The sequence below is a fragment of the Triticum aestivum genome, chromosome 2A (assembly GCF_018294505.1).
Source record: "Triticum aestivum cultivar Chinese Spring chromosome 2A, IWGSC CS RefSeq v2.1, whole genome shotgun sequence".
Lineage (NCBI taxonomy): Eukaryota > Viridiplantae > Streptophyta > Magnoliopsida > Poales > Poaceae > Triticum > Triticum aestivum.
The window spans coordinates 702,931,444-702,952,951 of record NC_057797.1 but is presented as its reverse complement, the minus strand read 5'-3'; the positions used below and the strand labels follow the sequence as shown (position 1 = coordinate 702,952,951).

At 45.6% G+C, this 21,508-nt stretch overlaps 1 protein-coding gene across 2 annotated transcripts; it reads right to left on the bottom strand.

Moving 5' to 3' along the window:
- Window positions 1-459: 459 nt before the first annotated feature.
- LOC123190368 (uncharacterized) lies at window positions 460-21,243 on the bottom strand. 2 transcript variants are annotated; one of them, XM_044602995.1, is made up of 19 exons: window positions 21,152-21,169; window positions 20,836-21,044; window positions 15,880-15,996; window positions 15,557-15,703; window positions 15,279-15,322; window positions 13,607-13,644; window positions 12,419-12,509; window positions 11,271-11,376; window positions 11,120-11,190; window positions 9,929-9,998; window positions 9,362-9,424; window positions 7,574-7,645; window positions 6,655-6,756; window positions 6,479-6,553; window positions 6,221-6,343; window positions 2,605-2,721; window positions 2,087-2,143; window positions 1,152-1,248; window positions 460-1,075 (listed from the first exon to the last, which is right to left on the bottom strand). In XM_044602995.1, the coding sequence occupies exons 4-18, from the start codon at window positions 15,632-15,634 to the stop codon at window positions 1,189-1,191; spliced, it is 1,167 nt and encodes a 388-aa protein (XP_044458930.1). In that variant the 5' UTR covers window positions 15,635-15,703; window positions 15,880-15,996; window positions 20,836-21,044; window positions 21,152-21,169; the 3' UTR covers window positions 460-1,075; window positions 1,152-1,188. The 2 variants fall into 2 exon arrangements, with proteins under 2 accessions (XP_044458930.1, XP_044458929.1); XM_044602994.1 differs by lacking the exon at window positions 15,880-15,996 and having other exon boundaries at window positions 21,152-21,243.
- Between the last annotated feature and the right edge of the window lie 265 nt (window positions 21,244-21,508).

Sequence of the window (21,508 nt, the reverse complement as noted above, 5' to 3'; positions counted from 1 at the left end):
TGATTGTGAATGAGGTTTGCTTTGGAGTTGAGCCATTCGTAGATAAGCTATATGAAAAAAATGTGACCTTCAGAGCCAAACACACATACTTTTTGTACATATTTTTTTAATTTCCAAATAAACTTGGTTTTGAATTGTATGAAAATAGGTATCACATGGCCCCGAGAGCCAAACGTCTCTGACCATACTTGGAAACGAAGCGGGGTCCTGCAGCCCTGCCCTATTTTCCTTTTCCTTCTAGCAATACCTCAAAATCATGATTTGCTATACTTCCATACCACAAAAATGAGCTGAAACACTGACAGCCAAGCTATGAAAAATGTGTCACCAACAATCCGTCTTCTAATGAAGACTGATTGCCTAATACGAGTACAACATTGCAAGTGCCTCTGACTTGCCGTTATGAAATTTCAAACAGAGCAAGTTGGTCAACCAGGTTAAGACTGAAAAAAGGAATCATAAAATGAAAGCCCGTGATTGAATTATACAATAGCATAAAACGTTATGCCGGTACATCCTTGTAGCATAAAATGTTCCCGGTTCTCAATGCAAACCCAGTTAATCAGTTAATCTTGTGTGGCTTCAGCGGTGAGAGTAGTCTTTAGGTACCCAATTTACTTGGACATAGGATACCTTCGGCGGTGGCGAATTACAGAAACCTCAATAGGTTGAACCCTTTTTTACATATTGGTGTTTCAATGGAACATCATACTTGATGAAAGGGAGTATTCTCAAGCAGAGTAACCACTTTTTCGTAACTTTTGTCCTTTTAGAACATGAACAGAATAGCAGACACAAACTGAACTTTGAACTTAACCGATTGAACTATATATGCGTCCTAAGACTTTGACCAAAACCTTTTCAAACTCTTTTCCTTCCCTTCTCAAACTCTTTTCCTTCCCTTCGAACTCTTGCTCTTCTCCTATTGGTTTTTCCTTCCTTCACTTGGACTGCTTTATCTTCTAGTACAAGCTTAACATGGACTGTTGCCCTCGCCTGTAATGTCCTAAGTGCTAACAGTCCACGACAGCTTAAGTTTGGTGAAGTGAGGCAGTCCACCGGATATGCCATACATCTGTAATTTTGACCCCTTTGTTGTGATATTAACATATTAGGACGACCTCATTTCAATAAAAGGAATGCGTTGGTACCTCAAACGAAAGCTTTTCCTCCTTTGCCTCTCGTGGACTATCTCTGTGCATAAATATCAACAAGTGCCTTTGCTGCCTCTGGGGCGAAGAATTTGGCCTGCATGGAAGGGAGTAAATTTAGTCGCAAATGGCATCCTGAAGATGGAAAGACACTGGATTCTCTTGATTATTCCTCAGATGGAAAACTATGTCACTTAAGGCGGATGTCTAATCATTTCTTGTTACTGGTATGTTTAAATAGCATATTAATTTACAATTAACAGTTGAGAACTTTGGTGGCTTCATTACAACGAAAGTAGATCTTTGCTTAGTCATGGGGTTTCTAAAACTTGGTCTTCTTGCAAGTCTTTGGCCTCTCTATGTATGACTGGAGAGGTGGTGGTAGACTGAGAATCCTTCCCGGATTGGGCTCTCCGTTACTTCTTCTCCAAGTCAGATAGGCTTGCCATGCTTAATTAGGAGCCCCAAAGGCTTTGCATACCTAGGCCCATAGGGCCTGTTATATAGTATAAATGGTCCAAGGGCACGGTAATATGCCTACACTTCGACACCGATGGACCTATATATGTCTAAAATAGCATATTCAGACATAGGCAAGAAGTGTTCTACAGATGGCTTGGCCAGTCCTTAGAGGTAGCCCCAATTAAGTGGAATGGAAATCCCCTCTTCTGCAATTTAAAGTGTTGGTGAAGTGCTCAACTCAACTCTATCCTTCTGGGTGTTATTAGGTACCATAACTGATTTGTACTCCCTCCATAAACAAATATAAGAGCGTTTAGATCACTAAAGTAGTGATCTAAACGCTCTTATATTTCTTTACAGAGGGAGTAGTAATTAATTTTGAGGCCAGTAGACATTGAAACCGTTGGTATGTAATGTCACAAACAAAAACGAAACATGCTCTTGAAAGGAGATATCACAAACGAAGACAATACCTGAATAAACATTCTTTCTGCATCACCTGCCTTACCATTTTGCTTCAGTATAGCTCCCTGTGAAAGTGAAATCAAAATGTATACCGTCACTTCACAGTAGAAACAAATAACTGGTCAAGATTAGACTACTGAGAGTCCACAACTATTCAAAGTAGTGACTTTGCTTAGTGGTAAAATCAAATAGCTGAATCATAGTATGTTCTAAATATCTCCAACAACAACAACAACGATAAAGTCTTCAAACCCAAACAAGTTGGGGTAGGCTAGAGTTGAAATCCATAAGATCTCGAACCTAGTCATGGTTCTGGCACGTGGATAGCTAACTTCCATGCACCCCAGTCCATGGCTAGATATGCCCCCTTATTTATTTTGTTAATATTGTGTATAATGAATTGGCATGTCGAATCTACTGAAAAATTAAGGACATAGCTGATGTTCACTCTTTATGTTGTCCTAAAAAGCACAATTCAAAGTTCCAAATTCCAAGGTAAAGCGCAAAGTATGCATTCTATCAATACCTTCGCCAAATAACCACGGAAGTCTTCAGGATGTTCAGTGATTAAGTTATCATAAACAGTAACAGCATCACTGATATGGCCCCAATCAGAATAGGCCTTTCCGAGAAGCAGGTCAACCTGTGATAGCACATTAAAATAACTGAGCACTCTAAACTCCCATATTAACAGTCAGTAACTCAAAGTAGATTGTCCTAACAAACAGTGCTACAGTAGACGCACCAGGATTTCAAGCGTGGGGCATGTGGAGTTTTATTTTCTTTTGTGACAACAACAAACCAACCGACCTGAGAGAGGCCAGAGGAGAGTAGGTGCACCTCGAGAGGAACGGATAGCAGCAGGTCTGTGCCATGGACTGCAGTATTGGCTGTCGAGGACACTGGCTCAATGCATCACCGCATCGGTAGATTTAGTTGGTGTGTGGGCCCACGTGTGTTATGTGGCTGCTAGGAGGGCGCGAGAGGGCCGGCCGGGGGCCTTTTTTGCCCACGGCCGGGCAAGAGGGAAGGGATTTCCTTCTTAATTCTTGCTTGATTAGATTGATACATCTCCTCTCTTTGTATAGAGAGGTTTACTTGACTCCCAAGCAAGGCTTACTTGACCCCTAAGCAAGCGACCCTTATCTCTAATTAACCCTAAGACTAACGGGCTATACCGCCAGCCCAGGCCATTAGGCCCATTACGTACTCTAACACTACACCCCACCTGGACATGCAGCTTGTCCTCGAGCTGCAGCCTAACCAAATTATAACCATTGACTCGACGCAACACAAACCTAACACCTAAAAACAAGCCTTTTACATCTAGGCTTGTTTTATTACTCTCGACCTGAAATGGACTGGGACGATTTATTTTGGACCCCTTAACAAAAAGTGGACACCATCCGCACGTCGGACGTGCACGTGTACAGTCACCTGGATCCCATGGACACCATCTGGACAAAAGGAGTGCATGTGTATGGCCACCTAAAAAGTGGTCGCAAGAGCGACCAGCAGAGGCGCCCTCGCGGCGGCCGGCGGAATGCAGTGGTGCTACGCGGTGCGCTCCTGTCGGTGACACCCTGCCTTCTCCCCGCCGGACGGCTGTTGGTTTGCACCGCACAGAGAAGAGTGGAGGGCTTGGGATGGAGAATGACGAGGAGGGGTGCGCCCCCCCAACCGCCGATGTCGCAGACTTTGAGGTCGCTGTCCGTGGGGAAAACAGCATGCCCAAGATCCTCGACGCAGCGGACGAGATTGAGATCCTTTGCGCAGCGAAGTGCAACTGGGAGGAGCGGCAGCTGCAGACCACGCATCTCCCGCACACGCCGACGTGCTAGGAGGCCACGCGCAGCAGCCTGCAGCCTCACCACTGCTGCCACGTGGCGGGTAGTGATCCAAGCCGGAAGCGGTGACGGCGACGGCGAGAACTTGATCTGCTGGATCGGGACTCCAGCCAACGCAGTCGATGCGGGGCCGGAGCTGACCGACGGTGGCTGCTGCGGCGGAGGCGATGGTGGCGGTGGATGGTAGCTGCGGTGGATCGACGAGCGCGGCGGAGGCCGCCTGGTGCGGCGGCTGCCATGGCAGCCACGGCGGCGCAGTGGCGGCGCAGCCGGGTGCGGCCTGTAGGACCCGGCCAAGAACAGGTGGATCTCCTAGACCGCCTGGGTTAGGTCCCGCAGTGTCCCGGACACCTCCGGGGTGAGGACGGCGGAGGCAGGCGCGACGGAGGATCCCAGCGCGGGCACGAGCGGGGCGACGGTGGTGGTGGTCGCCGGAGGCGACGAGGTGACCGGCAGCGGAAGAGACGGGTTGGGCGGCGGTGAAGACATGATCGAACCGAACCTAACTGATACCAAATTGTTATGAAGGAAATCCCTTCCCTCTTGCCCGGCCGTGGGCAAAAAAGGCCCCCGGCTGGCCCTCTCGCGCCCTCCTTCTAGCAGCACCATAACAACGGCCCTTTTGCGCCCTCCTTCTAGCAGCACCATAACAATGTGTTTGTGGGAACAAGGCACAGGAAATCATGGGCCAGTCTCTGCGTCGCCACGAGAAAACTTAGTTGGCCTCTGAGGGTGGCAAGGTATCGAGAAGCGCATGTATATGGGTTGGAAATTTGGAATTGAGGAACTTGATAGAATTACACTAATACACAATTACGCAATTACACATACATATTGGCATATATACCAAAACATATCTTTTTCCGAGAAAACACAAAAGCTTTGCGTTTCGATGTATTGAAAAGGTAGGAACAAAGTTAATCACACACCCAAACGGGTAGAGCAAAAAGGAAAATGAAAACACTGCTCGGGAAATCAATGAACATCCCAGCCCTCAGGCCGGCCGCTGTCAACCGGGTGGCTCCCGCTCTAACCCACTCACAACCCTCATGAATGATGTTGCTGAGGAGGACACGAGAATTTGGGTGTGCATTGTGAAGGTGCAGGCGCTTCTGTGCTTCCAGATCATCAAGGACGTGAGGAGCACAGTACTAGCAAGGCCCTTGTGCCTCTCTTTTGATGCCCTCTGCTTAGCTTCAAGCCACTGGTCAACGAGGGTTTCACCAGGGACGAGGCCTCCGAAGGTGGAACAAATCGAGGAGAGAACCTCGTGTCAGATCACTCTGGAAAACAGGCAGTTAGCCAAAAGGTACTGCATTGTCTCCAAGGTTTGGCCGCGGAATAAGCAAGCTGGTTTGTGCGGCAAGTCTTTGAGAGCGAGATGCTGCACTGTCCAGCAGCAGTTCATACCAGCCAGCCAGAAGAAAATTTTCACCTTCCATGGAGCCCAAGACTTCCAAGTTAGTTTCCAAGCATGACAGCAGATGGAACCGTGAATGGTCGCCCTGTAGCAATCAGGCGGACTAGACCCCAGACTGTCCAGCGCCAGATAAGGCAATCTGGCTCATCGGAAAGGTCAGTTGCGGCCATAGCCCACCAGAGCAGCACGAAACAGTTGCAGTTCTGGCAGCAAAAGGCCACCAGGGATGTCATCGATCCAAGTCCCGTTATGGCCCCTGTGCTATGGTGCAGACTTCTTTTGACGCTTAGGGACCTTGGCAAGGATGTCAGGTGCAATTTTTGACACCGCATGCCGTCAAGCCGTCATTCAGACCAAAACCAGCAGGACTAACTATTACCCAGCTTGGTGTAGGTAGAGGTGTGGAACAGGGCATGCTCTGAGGATGAGGTTTGAGTAGCAAGCTCGTTCCAAGGCTTGGATGGGCCGGTTTTGCTGAACCAAAGCCATGTAGATGTAGGGCGCAGATACATCCCATTCTGTCGAGGTCAAGGATGCCTAGGTCGCCTAGCTCGAGAAGGCAGCAGACGCAGCTCCAATTGACCAGAGAGTTGCCGATGTTAGCCTCCTTGCACCCTGCCCAGGTAAAGCCGTGTGGAATTTTGTCATACTGACGGCTTTGGCCAGGAACTGCACCTTTTAAGTCTATGCCTATCAAATTCCTCACAGCACGCCCTCTGGCTGTATTCAGCACACTAGCTATCCCATTATGAATCACAGTTCAACATGTATGCTGTCAATATTTTAAGCAGAAAGCTTCACTAACTCTGCTAAAAACCAAGTAATTTACAAAAATATTAGTAACAGCTGATCCTGTGATGAGAGAAACAACATACTTGGATAGGATCGATATCTCGAGACTCCTGAGCACCATTCTCATTTGCAGCCTCCAAATCAGGTTGCCTGGTTTGACGCTTTTCACTCAACTTGCGACGGCAAGATAGAATTACTTCGACTGCCTATCAGAAATTAAGGTCGGTTAATTGGGAAAATATGGCAGATATTTTGATTTGTACAAACTGGGCAAAATTAGAGTTTAACTTCAAATAAGTTATATGTCAAGGTATGTCTTGATCATAATTTTATTTACAGACCTGATCGGGCTTCTTAGCAGCAACTAATGAATTTGTCAGAGCACGGAGAACGTCAAAATCAATGCTGTCAGATGACTGATCACAAAGTATTAGAGTTAAAAAACCTGTATCGTGATAACTAGTCAACGACAACATATATTTTGTATAAATATAAATGTGCATCAATACTTGCTTACAGATAGAGAGTTCCTGTATGATGAAGAACTCCCATCATAATCCTTGAGCTCAAACTTTACTTCACCTAACAAGCGGTATGCTTCTGCTTTGTCAGGGATTACCTACATCAAGTAAAATGTGCATTTCTGCTAGATAAGAAGTTCACAAGCTAGACAGAACCTGCAAATATTTCCGAGGTGGCTGCAGGGGGTAGATAAGTCGTTAGTCGTTACGCTTATTATGGTCAGGCTGCAGCAGTTTTTTGGCCCATTTAGCTATGTAGAAATGATCTTGTATTTGTGAAAAAGGAAGTAGAAATGATGTTATGCTTGACAAAAAGATGAGTTCAATCTTGTATGCAGGTGTTGCTCTCGTCTACCAGTTGGCTGTGGTCCTGGACGTTGTTACAGAAAGTGCAACACAAGGAGTCGATGGAGCTTGGCACCAAGAAGCTCGAGTGGCTTACCCGGAGTTCATTCCCTGTTCTGTTCAAATACCATAGAAGAATTGAGGAACTCTTCGTAATTCTATTCATGTGCAATGGCATGGTATAAATACAAGTACATGGCTTGGTTACAACAGTTTGCTATACAACTGACTGAGCTACAGACGCGAATGGGTGCACGATGTGCGCACGCTGTGGGCGCAATGGGAGAACGCCGAAGTGGACGAAGTACATGCAAAGGACTCGGTCAGTATGGTACGAGCGCGTCTTCCAGCATGAATGGCGCCCCCCAGTGATAGGCATCTTAGTCTGTGATGATGATCTGTGTGGTCTATGTGGCTTTTTGATTAGGCTACTTTTTGGTGACTTTGTAATAAATGATGTAATAATTGAGGTTGTATCTGTGATGAAGAGGCCTGGGGTAATAAAGCTTCCGTTTCCTAAAAAGACAAAAACTCCAAATAGCAAATACAAGCTGCACCAAATAAGGGTACCTTAACTAGCTTCTCAAGTAGATCTGAGGCCTTCTGATATTCACCTAGTTCAACCAACGATACTGCTGCACCCTGTGAGGCCATGTGAAAAGTAAACAGGTATGTCATAGAACAAAATTGGCAGTTTTCAAATTCAATTAAATATTTCCACAATGTTTCAAGTATTTATATGCATGTATTATTCTCAAAATTTTCTTTCTGACACATCAATCTCAACAAGATAAAGAAAATAGTACAATTGCATTCCAAAAAGGGGTCATACGTACAATTCACCCACACAAGCACTAGCTTGCGAGGTAGTGCTACTAGAAGATAAGTGGAGTAAATATGATGGAGTCTAGCATATGACTGGCCTGAAACTGCCAAAATTTATCCCAACCAAAGGTGGCATGCCAGGTGTCCCGTGGTCATGTACAAAAAACCGCTTTCACCACAAGTGATCGCGGCGTTGAGCACTTTGGCGGTCATTGCCAGGAAGTGAAAGATGGACCTTGATGCTCCCATGTTGAGGCAGAGGCGTCATTCGATATGGACGAGTTCTCTCCGGCGAGCGGTGGTCAGTTTGGTTGCACTTGAGCCTCACCCTATTGCTTTGGGCCTTGGCGCTCTGGTGTCTGGCTCAGACAATGTCCCTTGATGTTCCATTTGTCTTTGTCCCTATCCCCAAGCTCTAGTGTCTTTTTTCCCTTTTTTTCTCTTCTCTTTTTTTGGGTTTTCACTCGGTTTTCCCTGATTAACCGAGAATATTAGGTTTTGGGGATCATCTCTCTTCTTCTTGATAAAATGCAGGAACCCCCTGCCCTCGTGACGAGGTTTCTCAAAACAAAACAAAAAGGTGTCCCGTGGTTAGGAGAGATTGAGGTGGAGAGGGAGGTGCAGCTGGGCTGGATGTATTGCTGCATACTGCATCTATGGAGGAGGGTGGTGCCGCTGGGATTAGAGGACAGAGAAGAGACGGGAGAAATTAGGGTAACTTCTTGTCTGCTTTATTCAACAGCCAGGGTCTCCTTGTATAGATGCGGACACCCTCAAATATAGAATACAGATCTTTTGTTCAAGAAAACGCAAAAACTTGCATCTCGATGCATTGATAGAGACTAAGATTTGTGCAAGCCCAGGACCGGACTAATACTCCAATTTACAACTCCACGCGCCTAAGGAGCAATCGACGGAAGTAGTACACCAAGACCCACCGCCCCTGCCTTTGCCCATGACCGAGCCTCGACCTTGATCGTGTCGAGCAAACTGAAGATACTGGGCTGTGCATTGTCGAAGACAGCATTGCGATGCTTCTGCTGCTCACCATACTTGACACTCAGATCATGATCCACAAGATCGCCCATGGTGATTGCGGCAGCAGAGATTGAGGTGGAGAGGGAGCGGTGAGGCTATGGAGGAGGGTGGTAGGATTTATGGGAGAGAGAAAGAGACGAATTTTTTTTCTCAAACTGGGGGGTGGGGGGGGGGGGGGGGGGGGTGATGCATGGGCGCCCCATCTGGTGCAGCCTGAACAGGGTGCACCTTGGGTGGCCACTCCTCTTGTATTCTTGCCCCCAAATAACATCAAGACACACCAGTAAGGCCAGTAATCGCCGGTGGCCAATTAAACTTTTACTAACTAAGCAATTATAATTCATGGACAATTATAATGAGGAGTCTTGTTATGCAAGTTGCATCAATAAATAACAAATGAAGTACCAATGTGGACAGAAATCACATGGTAAGAGCAGAAAGTTCTAGGACAGGATGCATAACCCAAGTAAAAGAAAGAAGGAAATAACAGTTCACCTCGAGAGCGGTAGGATCGTTAGGCGACTTGGTCAGTGTTTCTTCGTACCCTTCAAGTGCCCTCTAATCAAAACAATTGACAATATCTTAATACAATAACAAAGTACCAAACTGAACTGAAAACATTTTCTTAGATATTTTTGGTATTGCGGCTAAAATAATTCTTTGACCCTTTGTGTCGAAATGAAACATCAGAGGTACAATACAAATCAATACAAGTATACAGCTCATAAGCAAGCACATTCCACAACTGTTTCTAAGCATGGCATTTGTTTTTACTACAATTCTGAATACTTAGATGATGGCCATGACCGCTACGCAGTACGCCTGCTGTCTAGACTGATTGCTTATGCTTCCTTTTTATTGAGCTACATCTTGCGACAGAAAATCACATGGCTATAAAACATTATAAGGGTGACATGGACATGGTTTTATTTTTCAAAAGCAAAACCTTTTATGAACAATTTGTGGGTAATACTACACATACACTGTAACATTCGCTGTAACTGGAGTGGTTCATATATTTAAAAGTCAGCAATATTTTCTGGGTGGATGGGTGGGGGGTACCTTATAGTTTGTTCTTTCCTCCTCAGAAAGCTGTTTGTTAACCACAGTGCTTTCATTGCTAGGGCTAACACTGTAACAAGGGAGTATAGTTCCTTGTAAGAAAATGATTATGTACATAGGCATACAATGAAAAGTCAACTTTTTAAACTGCAAAATTATTTTTCTCTTATGACCTACAGCTTTGTTCACACATGAATCACTTTAATTACCAGCATCACATGTAAGAGAAAAATGATGTAAGGTGTAATTGTATTTCCAAAACTGCCACCAATTAATAGTACAATAGATTTGTTACTAGATATTTCAAACACAAAAATAGTATAAATTAAGCATTTGATAGTAATATTCTAGTGCATAAAAATGTGCTGGCCCATCAGACTCCTAAAGTAACTAATTGTCTGTAATTACACTCTACACATACCTGCTAAGCGCGATCCACACGTACAATGTATGTTGAACAGATTAGACTAAGCTCAACCAGACCGACTAAAAATATATCTAATATAACACATTCAGTACTTCAAAAGCTTCCAAGAGAAACTCTTAACACTAGTCCAAAACCACAAACCATATTCACTTGCTACTTCCTGACGTAACAAATGTGGTCCACTAGTTCCTCATAAGAAAATGATTATGTACATAGGCATACAATGAAAAGTCTAACTTTTAACTGCAAAATAGAATAACTATTTTTCTCTTATGACCTACAGCTTTGTTCATACATGAATCACTTTACTTGCCAGCATCACATGTAAGAGAAAAATGATGTAAGCTGTAATTGTATTTCCAAAACTGTCATCAATTAATTGTACAATAGATTTGTTACTAGATATTTCAAACACAAAAATAGTACTCTATAAATTAAGTATTTGATAGTAATATTCTAGTGCATAAAAATGTACTGGCCCATCAGACTCTAAATCATCACTTGCTACTTCCTAACGTAACTAATTGTCTGTAAATTACACTTTACACATCCTGCTAAGTGCGATCCACACGTACAATGTATGTTAAACAGATTGGACTAAGCTAAACCAGACTGACTAAAAATATATCTAATATAACACATTCAGTACTTCAAAAACTTCCTAGAGAAACTCTTAACACTAGTCCAAAACCACAAACCACATTCACTTGCTACTTCCTAAAGTAACAAATGTGTAGTCCATTAGTGTAGTAGATGTTAAGCACCTTCCAGAAGGGAGGAAATCCCCAAAAGTGAAGACTAGTCCAAAAACCACAACAGCTATGCCAATCCCAACCTGCCAGAGAAATTCCGCTGTACATGATATGGAAGCTACCAAATAGTGAAAACACGTAAATGATGTACATGTATACTGACCCTTGTACCAAAGCCAAGTGTGCTCTTATCTGATTCAATTGGAGCATCATAATCAATAGCTTGATAATTTTTGTTCTCTTCAACTTTCTTTTTATCAAGTGCAGACCTGTAAAAGAACATATTAACAACAGAAGCCCCAAGCTTAGAACATGAATAAAAACATTAGATTCAAAGAAGAGTAAATTACAGCAAAACACTCCTTTTTGAACTGAAACTGTAGGGGAGGTCCCGGCAGTAAAAGTTTATTAAAAGAAAAAATATATACACCTTCGAGGGAGGGTGTAACAAAAAACTATAGCTCCGAGGGATTTTAACACTAACACCCCAAGGCTAACCTTTAGCAAAGAAAAAAAAGTACACTGCCTAGTCCTTTAACTGAAATATCATTGAATGGGTCTCCATCTCATTGTCAGAGTCCTTCTGACTCGGCTTGAGCTAGAGCCAGTTTTTTAGCCAGCTTGCCCGAACCTCTTCAAATCGCCAGCTCGCCCGAGCCTCTTCAAATCGCCCACACTCTGCCCTCTCACTCTCAATCCTCTGTGTTTCACCCACTCCTGCGAGCTGCCGCCAGATGGACGCGAGGGCGGTGGCGGAAATCAACAACAGCGCCCTCACCTCTCCCACAGCAGAAAGGCAGTGGGTGATTTAGGGAAGCTCGGGGAGCTGCAAAAAACCCTGGCTCAAGCGCAAGCCCAGCCATAAAGGCTCTAACAATGACAGGTGGGTCCACTCTGTCAGATTTCCAGCAGAATGGCATGATGTAAGGCCACAACGGACAACAGTTTCAACCAAAATTTCCAGCGATACAAAATGATAGTGGTCATTTGGGCTTGTAGGCAGAGATGGGATGGCTGTAAAACTATAGTCTACATCCTGGCAGTCGTGCAAGAACGCGGCATGCTAAAAAGACACTAGCCAAATCAGGTGTGGGTTGGAAAAGTGGGAAACGCAGCACATTCTTCTACATTTTTTATATTTTTCATCACATTGGCCAAACAGAAGTTTAACTATGAACCTCTTGCTTCCATATCATATCGAGTCTCGGTATCTCGTGTATCCAATAACTTGCTCACAAACTTTCAAGCAGCAGCAGTTGAACAATGGATTTGCCTTTTCACTCACTATAGCATGAGGTAACTATTGAGTACCTTCGAACAGCTTCAACTTTTTCCAGAAATTTCTTATCCATGACCGTTTTATCAGATTTGTTTTCTCTTCCAATTCCTAACTCTGGTGCCCCTGAAAACGTAAATGTCCAAGTATTGAGAAGTGTCAGCGGTGGGTGAAGTGGCAATAAAATCATATCTAAAAAACATTAAAGGCTAAATGCATAAAATAAGTTTGTTTATATATATAGATCAAAGGATGTTGTTTTTGTTTTTACCAGGTGGCGGCGTCAAGCTTCACGGCAAGTTGTCAAGCAATACGGCAAAGGCTTCGGCTCATTAGTAATTTTGGTCGCTTGGTGATTATGGAAGCATAGGAATGGATGTGTCTTTAAGGGGGCCTCTCATAATTTCAGTGTCATTATGCAAGATATAAGGGATGAGGCCAAGTTGTGGTGTATGGCAGGGGCTAAAGGCCTCAGTAGCACTAGCATCTGGCCATAGCCTTTGTTTGTATAGGCCGCTGGTCATTTTTCTTTTTGTTTTCCTCAGTGAAGGCCATGTATTAAACCCTACCCTAACAGGTGTGTATGTTTCTGCTTAGACTCCCTTTCTTCTTAATATATTGATGCGCGTTCAGGAAAAAATCCAGTACAAGAAAACACAGAAAGATACAAATATTCCATAAGGCCAACCACAGCATTAAGGCCATCCGATGCTAACTCTCACTTCCCTTTCTTGGCATCAATAATTACGTTGCACTGGGAGATGCTTGCTTTTTTCGGGTTTTTTTTTTAGACAATGCTTGCTTTTTTTGTGGAATTGTATGTTGATTATTTGATACTAACTCCAGGAAACAAAGTATGGGCCCAGTGGCCCACAAGTAAAAAAAGTAAGGGAGTGAGAGCATGTGGTGAAGGGGAGCCTTGGCGCAGTGGTAAAGCTGCTGCCTTGTGACCATGAGGTCATGGGTTCAAGTCTTGGAAACAGCCTCTTACAGAAATGTAGGGAAAGGCTGCGTACTATAGACCCAAAGTGGTCGGACCCTTCCCTGGACCCTGCGCAAGCGGGAGCTACATGCACCAGGTTGCCCTTTTTTTTTAGTGAGGGCATGTGGTGAGAAAAAAACAACACATATCTCAAGTTGCTAGACAAGCACACTTAGCAATCTTGGTAACATACTTGCCACACAATAATTACAAATGAAACTAAAATTTGAAGTGCACTCACACTGTTCCTGGTTCTTTGAGTCTGCAGATGCTACCTTGCTGCATCAAAAGAAAGTTGTTGATAATAATATGAATAACCAAAAAAATCATAACTAAATTAAACTAAATATCACTATGAAGTATAGCCCGATATGAATAAGAAAAAATATTAAAGTCTTTAGTTTGAGCTGCAGATTCTGTCAACATAGAAGATAACAAGGCACATCTGAAGCCCAAAAAGAAGAGAGAAAGAACCCAAACTTCTGGAGTTTAGCTGCATGCATCACAACTTCATACATCATGGCCTTGAATTACCAGGATATTTTTACATACAATTTATTGTATAGGTTGTTCTGGAATCTACAAATTAAATTGTATTGAGAACCAGATCTAACACGTAAGCATAACAAATGAGCTATAGCCCGTAGGTAGAACAGATATGATAAACAGAGCGAAGTTGTTGGCAAGAGGCCGACCCCATGTAAGCAATATTGTGGTATGTAGCCGAACAGTTTCACAATTAAGATATATTTAACACTTTAATCTGCACATTAAATTCTGTATAATGGCTGACAAAACAGTTGAGCTTCAAAGATTATCAAATAATGTTTCAAATGAGGACATATTCCTAAGAGTTAAATACCTCAAATTTCCCTAAAAGCTCCCATTTTGGACACAGGTAAAATCAAACTTTCATAATTTTGACTTCTAATGTCTTCAGAAATATTTGGACAACATACTTGAAAACAATATGAAGGTCAATAGGGCATCCACACTAACGAATCAAGGTATTAAACTCAACTTTCCCTCACCCTGTAAGGGCTGACGAGCTTGTCAGCACAAGCATACACGGGAGATGAACAGGATCACCTGTAACACCCTAGTTAAATGTTAAAATTTGTTTAATACCCGCCCACAAGTGGGATGGGAGTGCACGTATGGATTGCACCCCGCTTACACTTTCTTCCACAATGTGTGTAAAAGATTTAACCCAAAGGTGTTATTTTCAGAAAACACAAGGGTATATACGATGGACCAAAGTACCAAACCTGTCCAAACTCTCTATGTGGGACTAACCACCACAGATACACCTGGGTACAAGGGCCTCCACACTAATGGGCAGGGGGATTACATGAAAATTGTGTTTCTCCATATCTTTCAGACTTAGAATAACCTGGTCAGTTTCAGAAAACCTTACAAATGAAATAATCATAATGCATTGCTACGTTTTTTTTATTGCAATGCTTTTGTTTGTTGCCTCTGTGACTATTAATGAGTTGGGTCATACAGTAGCATTAATAAGTATGTTTTCGGCAACTAATACCAGTGAAGGAGACTGGAATCTCCAACGCGTCAATTTTGGAAAGGGGTGTGCTGTTTAGCCATGTCTAACATGAAACATTAGTAGAACCGTGCACCATTGCATCCAGAGTATACTATATAGTATAATTGTGGTGCCGACTTAAAACTTACGTACATAGATTTTGGTGAAAATACTCATATATCAAATGTTACATGAAAATTCAATTATGCACTTTTTTCCATTAGAATTTTGAGATGTACTTAGATGTTACATAATACAAGAGGTACATGGTATGGAAAAAATGTGATGACAACCACAACCATAAGTGGCAACAAGGACAGAGTCAGTTCATAATGTGACGAAAGAAATCAGTTGCAGCAAGTTTGAATACCTTGGGTCCTGCACAACATCCTTTGCCCTCTTCCTGCTTTTAATCTGGTGATAATGCAAAGGCAAAGTAGACCATCAAGGAATCGAACTTCTTAACATAGCATGAATAAGATGTAGGACCCCAGTAAAGAGAATTTCATAAAATCAAGAACCTCTAATATATAGGGCAAGAAAGTAATGCAGTCCCGTATTTTTTAATAATTATATTAGTCAAAGATGGAACACACTGCGGCTAAGCAGAAGTAGGGGAGGGGGAAATTAAAGACTGAGGGAACCTACTCTTTTCTTATTTGTAAAATCAGTCCCAAATCCACCCCCGCCGGAAGCAAAACACTCAAAATTGAATGCCCTGTGCATTCTGTAGTTGGCAATCTTTAAACCAAATATTTCCACGTCAGTACCTCGTCCAATTTTTTGCAGGCATCCCTACAACAGACATATACATACCTCAAACAATAAGCTTATATTCCAAAGAATTAGACTAATGTGAAATTCTGCAATCGAAAGCATGAGTAAATTAGATATTGTTCGTCGCAAACTTTACAGAAAATATAATATACAAAATGGAAGAAAGTGGCAGGCAAGAAGATTGTTTTGCTTACGGGAAATCCCTTTGTACTTTGGACAAACTAAATTTAACTGTATGGCCTCCTTTAGGGCTTCTTTGGTTCGCAAGAATAGGAAAATTGCAGGAGTTGGATGTGATGATATGTCCTTTCCTACAGGAATTTAACCACATGAATAAGAATTACAAGTTGTTTAGTTGTAGCACCGGAAAAACACAGAATATTTCAGAGGGATAATGTGTGTGCCAAAGTTGTAATAGACATAGAAAAGTTTCCAAAAGGTTGAACTCGATAAAAATTTCCTTCGAAATGAGTTTGAAGTTAACCATAAGAAATACTCACAAGGATTTTCAACCTACAAATCAAACAAGCCTTGAAAAAAATTCATAAGGATTCTAATCCTACAAATTTCCTTTGAATTTCTAGGAAGGATGCCCTTAAAATGGACAAAAATACACTAGGCTTCAGCAAGGGGTAATGGCAAGTTGAATCAATATTAGTTACTTCGCTTATCGAATGAATTTAACAACGAAATATTTGTGTGAGGTGGTCGTCCTCAATGTTCTCTCCCTTGGCAAGCCATCCATAAGTGCTCATGCATGCTATCGGGTGGGATGCTCTTCCTTCCGATGGTGTGGCACCCTTCGATCTAGGGTGAGAGGGCAGGGGGCCTTCTACGAAGGTAGTGTCAACAGAGACGAAGGCATTGTGACGGTGTCTGGCCAACCGAGAGCTGACGAAGGCCGTGGGCTCCATTGACCTAACCCGGCTTAACTACGGGATCATCACCATCATCCCCAAGGTACCTGGGGCCTCAGACATCCGCCAGTTTCGCCCGATCACGGTGGTTAACATGATCTTCCACATCCCGATGAAGGGGTACGCCAATAGGGTGACCTCGCTGGCCGACCGTGTCACCCATCCCAATCAGTCGGCCTTCATCCAAGGCCGATATATTCTGGATGGGGTTTTGGTCTTCCATGAAGTCCTTCATGAGGTGCGCGCCAAAAACCAGAAGGCGGTCTTCCTGAAAATTGACTTCCATAAAGCCTATGACACGGCACATTGGCCCTTCCTTCGGGAGGTCTGATGATTGGTGAGCTACCCAGGTCATGCAGATGGTATCATCCGGTCGTACCGCGATTAACATCAATGGGGAGATCGGCCCCTTCTTCCCCACCCAATGCAGGGTTAGGCAGGGCGACCCCTTCTCCCCCTTTCTATTTAATATGGTGGTCGATGCTCTCGCCACCATCCTAGACAAGGCCAAGGCCGCGGGGCACATCCGCGGTATAGTCCCTCACCTTGTAGGAGGGGGTGGGGTCTCCCTCCTACAATATGCCGATGACACCATTATCATGGTGGAAGGCTCCGCGGTTGACATCACAAATCCGAAATTCCACATCTGCTGGAAGCAGATGTCGAGTCTCAAGATTAACTTCGACAAGAGCACGGTCATGGTTCTCGGCTACGGCCCGGACAAATGCCAGAGTATTGCTGACTGCCTTAATTGCCAGTTGGGTTCCTTCCCCACGTCCCATCTAGGGATACCCATTAGTGACTATCGGCTGATAGTGGCGGAGCTGCGCCCAACGGTGACTAAGCTACAACACCGAGTCAAACCCTGGCAGGGTAGGTGGCTGTCCAAGGCGGCCCGAATAGTACTCATTAATTCCTCGCTATCTAGCTTGTTGTTGTTCATCATGAGCTTCTCCAGCCTTCATGAGACCCTTCATCATGAGATAGCCAAGTTTCAGGCGCGTTTCTTCTGGGCGGGGGAGGGCGATCAGCAGAAGTACCACATGGTCCGCTGACCTGAGATCTATAAGCCGCGCGACTAGGGCGGGCTCGGGATCATGTCCTCCAAACGCATGAACATCGCCCTACTCACACGCTGGCTATGGCACATCGCGTACGGGGAGGGAGGTCTGTGGCTTGACATAATTCAGAACAAATATCTCTGTGGACAGCCCCTCGCCTTCTGCCAACGCTCCGGTGGCTCCTAGTTCTAGCAGTCCGTCATCCAACTGCTCCTGGTCCTTCGTATCGGGACCTCCATCGCGGTAGGCTCCGACGCCTCAACCCTATTCTGGTTCGACAGATGGCCAGGTGACCTTGCCTTCGAGGCGCATTTCCCGGACCTGTTCTCCGCCGCGATAGAGCCTAGGATCTCCGTCGAGGTGGCCCTTATTGACTTAGGGCGCCTTGCTTTCCGTCGGCCGTTTGGCCCCAAAGAGCTTGATGCTTGGCACGAGCTCCTTGAGTGTATTACGCTCCAGGAACCAAATGTTGACCAACAAGTCGACCGCATCTCCTGGCGCCTGGAGCCTTCAGGTCGGTTCTCCACGAAATCGCTTTACCAGGCTATCGCGGCAGTTCCGGGCCCAGAACCCCTCGCGGCGATCTGGACGGTTAGACTGCCCTTGAAGATCAAGACCTTCCTCCGGCAATGGATCCGCGGCCGGGTACCTTCAGGGGTGGAGGTACTTAAGCGGAATCACCCGGGTGATGGAATGTGCCCATTGTGTGCGACGGTAGAGGACTCCAACCACATCTTCTTCACCTGCAGTGTCGCGCATTTCTTGTGGATCTGCTTCCGGGAGGCGGTCGGTGGAAGTTGGTGCCACACTAATTTCCCCGACCTATTCGCGGAACTCATCGCCTCACCGATGCGGCTCCGCCACATTAGGTGGCTGGGCACTGGGGTGCTCGCCTGAACGCTTTGGACGATTCGGAATAAGCTAGTGATTCAGCGTATGCCTCTCCGACGTGCTACTGACGTGATCTTCAAAATGTGTGGCTATATGCAGCTTTGGCGGACGCTTAGCAGCCCGCAGGACCGAGACGCCATCGACACTCGCATCGCCGACCTGCGCGCGATGGCTCTCCACTTGGCGCTGCCGCTTCCTCCACCACCTCTAGAGCCGGATTAGCCACTTGGTAGCCGTTGCTTCGCCACTTGTGTTTTTTCATTTAGGGCTTGTTGAGTTGTGCCCTTAGCAGAACCCCTCTTTTGAACCTGTGTGTCCGTGCTACTTCTTGTTGTGTGTGTGTGTGTGTCGTGAACTCTTCTGCATTGTTGTGGCTTGGTGGTTTGCTTCATATATAAAGCGGGGCGAAAGCCTTTTTCGATAAAGCTATCGACACTTAGTATCTACTGTTTGGGGCTTTATTAATTTAAAGCTAGCGTAATGCCTTTGATTAAAAGCTAGTTTCCCTCAGTTCCGGCCATAGAGGGTGGCCAAGGTGCCCTGGGACATGGAAGGAGGCGCCTTCACATCCCTCCTCCAACGGTCAACGCTCCTCAGATCTAGCGGGGTTGGTCGGGGGTCGCTGGCGTGGCCGCTTTCCCACAAAAAAATCGGCCTTGGCAATGAGGCATGGGTGCCCTGGGATGCGGAAGGAGGAGCCTTCTTGTCCCTCCTACGGCAGTCGGCGCTTGTCTGATCTAGCAGGTTACCGACAAGGCCGGCTCTCTCGCCCAAATCTGGTCTTGGCAATGAGGCAGGGGTGTCCTTCGGTGGATGAAGGACTTGACAACAGAAGGTGGTGTAGGGTCTTGGATGCCGGGGCGTCAGTCTTGGAGGGTGGGACGCACAGGCGGCTCTCCGGCTAGCCCCGTGGCGAGGTTGCTGCTGGCGGTGGAAGTCAGACCCTGATCCAAATCTGAAGGCCCAAATCCGTCATGGCGGTGGTGGGCCTCTCCTTGGGGTGGGCTCGATGGTCAAGGTCCCACAACAATGTATGAGGGAGGTACTGAGCGAAAGCTCAGCGCTTCAACACCGGCGCCAGCGACATTGCAGGTGTCCCTTCCCTCTTTGGACCTTGTTCGATTAATCCCCTCACCAAAGGATTTGAAGGGGATTGGGGAGGTTTGAGGGGGATATTGACCCCTTCAATCCCTTTCAAACCTCCAAACCTTGCCTAACTGAACAAGCCTTCGAGGAAGGGGGCATGGTTCTCCTACATCCCCATGTCAACACTATGGGTGAAAACCCTTGTCCGTATCGGCAGACTTGGTGATGGCGGCGCATTTGCGTCTTAACCCTCCTGCGACGTCGTTGGTGAGTGCGGGTCTCCTCCGGCCATGACGGCGTTCTTGGTCTAGTTGGAATCGTCTCTTGAGGCCTCCTCGGTCCCGACGGTGACCACTCTCATTTGCCTCCTGTCATATACACATCGTAGTGTCGAGGTCTCAGGTCCCCTTCTGGTCACCGACAAGGCTGGTGCTCCCCGATCCAGAGCGAGAGGGTAGTGGCCCTCTCCGACGACAATGAGGTGGGACTTGGTGGCAAAATCCGGCGGTTCATCAAGGAGTCGTGAGGTCATTTTTCATCAGGCGTTGTGGGCTCTTCTTGGGGTGGTTCTGCCACTCCCATGCTTTTGCTCGACGACAAGCTGGCGCAGCCCAACAGTGCACCCCTGGTGCTTTGTTTGTGTTGTTAGTCTTGTATAGTCTAGCTATCTTTGATCAGCTTTCTAAGAGGTTTAGCTCAACACCTTATATCGTATTCGGCCATGTGGCTTTATCTATAAAGTGGGGTGAAAGCCTATTCTCTAATTGTATAAGATTTTTCAATAATTAAGAAGTATTTCGTCAAGCCATAATTAAAGTCTGTTGGCACCAGGTGTAGTTTCATTATATATTCTGCTTCCTAGAAGATACAATTCTAATATATTTTTCTATTTATTTCCCCTATTTACAGCCTCAGTAATTTTGTCCTGATTTTTTCGCATAGACAGGTTAAAAGAGACATAAACTTAGCCATGGAGGCATAAATTCAGTCTGAAATGCTAGGAATAAAACGGCGCAGAAACACTTCTAGTACATATCTAAACTCTGAAGGAAGTAAACATCAGGAAGCCGTGTTGATAGAGACATGTTTCCATTCAGTTAATAACAATAAAATTGGTGAACATCTTCATCTAAACTCTAAACAATGAAATTTTGGATGGGAAAATCACCCGTAAAGAAACTGAAGGCTTCCTCACCTCCGGTGACGCCGGGCTTCTTTGAAGCGAAGAGCGAGCTGGAGCCATGCCGGATCGAGGATAGCCCCCATGGCCGGCGTACGCGCCACGCGGCCTCGACCTCACAGACGAGGAGGTGCCCGAGCACCTATAAAATCCCCTCGCCGTGACCAAGGTAAAATCGCCCATGACGCCGCTGCTTTTTACTGTCGTCGACTCGCTCGTGCTAGCTGCAGAGAGGAATAGGGGGTCAGAGCCCAGCACAGAAGTACAGAGGGAGAACCATTGCTCAACCGCGCCGTCGCGGAGAGATGGGGGTGGGGGAGAGGGGCTGCACCACGAGCGCCGACGCCTTTGCTCAACCGCGCCGCCGCTCCTATCCAGAATCGCAGCCGCCGCAGCCTATCGGCAGCAGTTTTGCACCGAGCATTCTCCCTATCCACTAAATGATGGAAACTGGGCCTGATCAGGCCAGCACGGCCCAGTCCCGTCGTGCCTCGGGCCGCGTAGAGCTCGGGTCAGCCGGCCCGGCCAGCACGGAACGGACAAGCCTCGAACGTCCAGGCCGGGAACCCTATTCCCGTAGGTCGCTCGCTTGGTAATATGTTGACCGGCACATTACGAGTTCTGCACCATACGCGAATCAACCTGTAGTTGAGTTGGTTAGGTGGACAATGGTATCCCCAACCCACCA

Coding starts and splice junctions, on each gene's coding strand:
- LOC123190368 (XM_044602994.1), bottom strand. CDS start 21,003: ATGGGCGATTTTACCTTGGTCACGGCGAGGGGATTTTATAGGTGCTCG. Junction 11,377..12,418: donor AAAGTTGAAGCTGTTCGAAG/GTACTCAATAGT, acceptor GTTCTTTTACAG/GTCTGCACTTGATAAAAAGA. Junction 7,646..9,361: donor ACGATCCTACCGCTCTCGAG/GTGAACTGTTAT, acceptor ATGGCCTCACAG/GGTGCAGCAGTATCGTTGGT.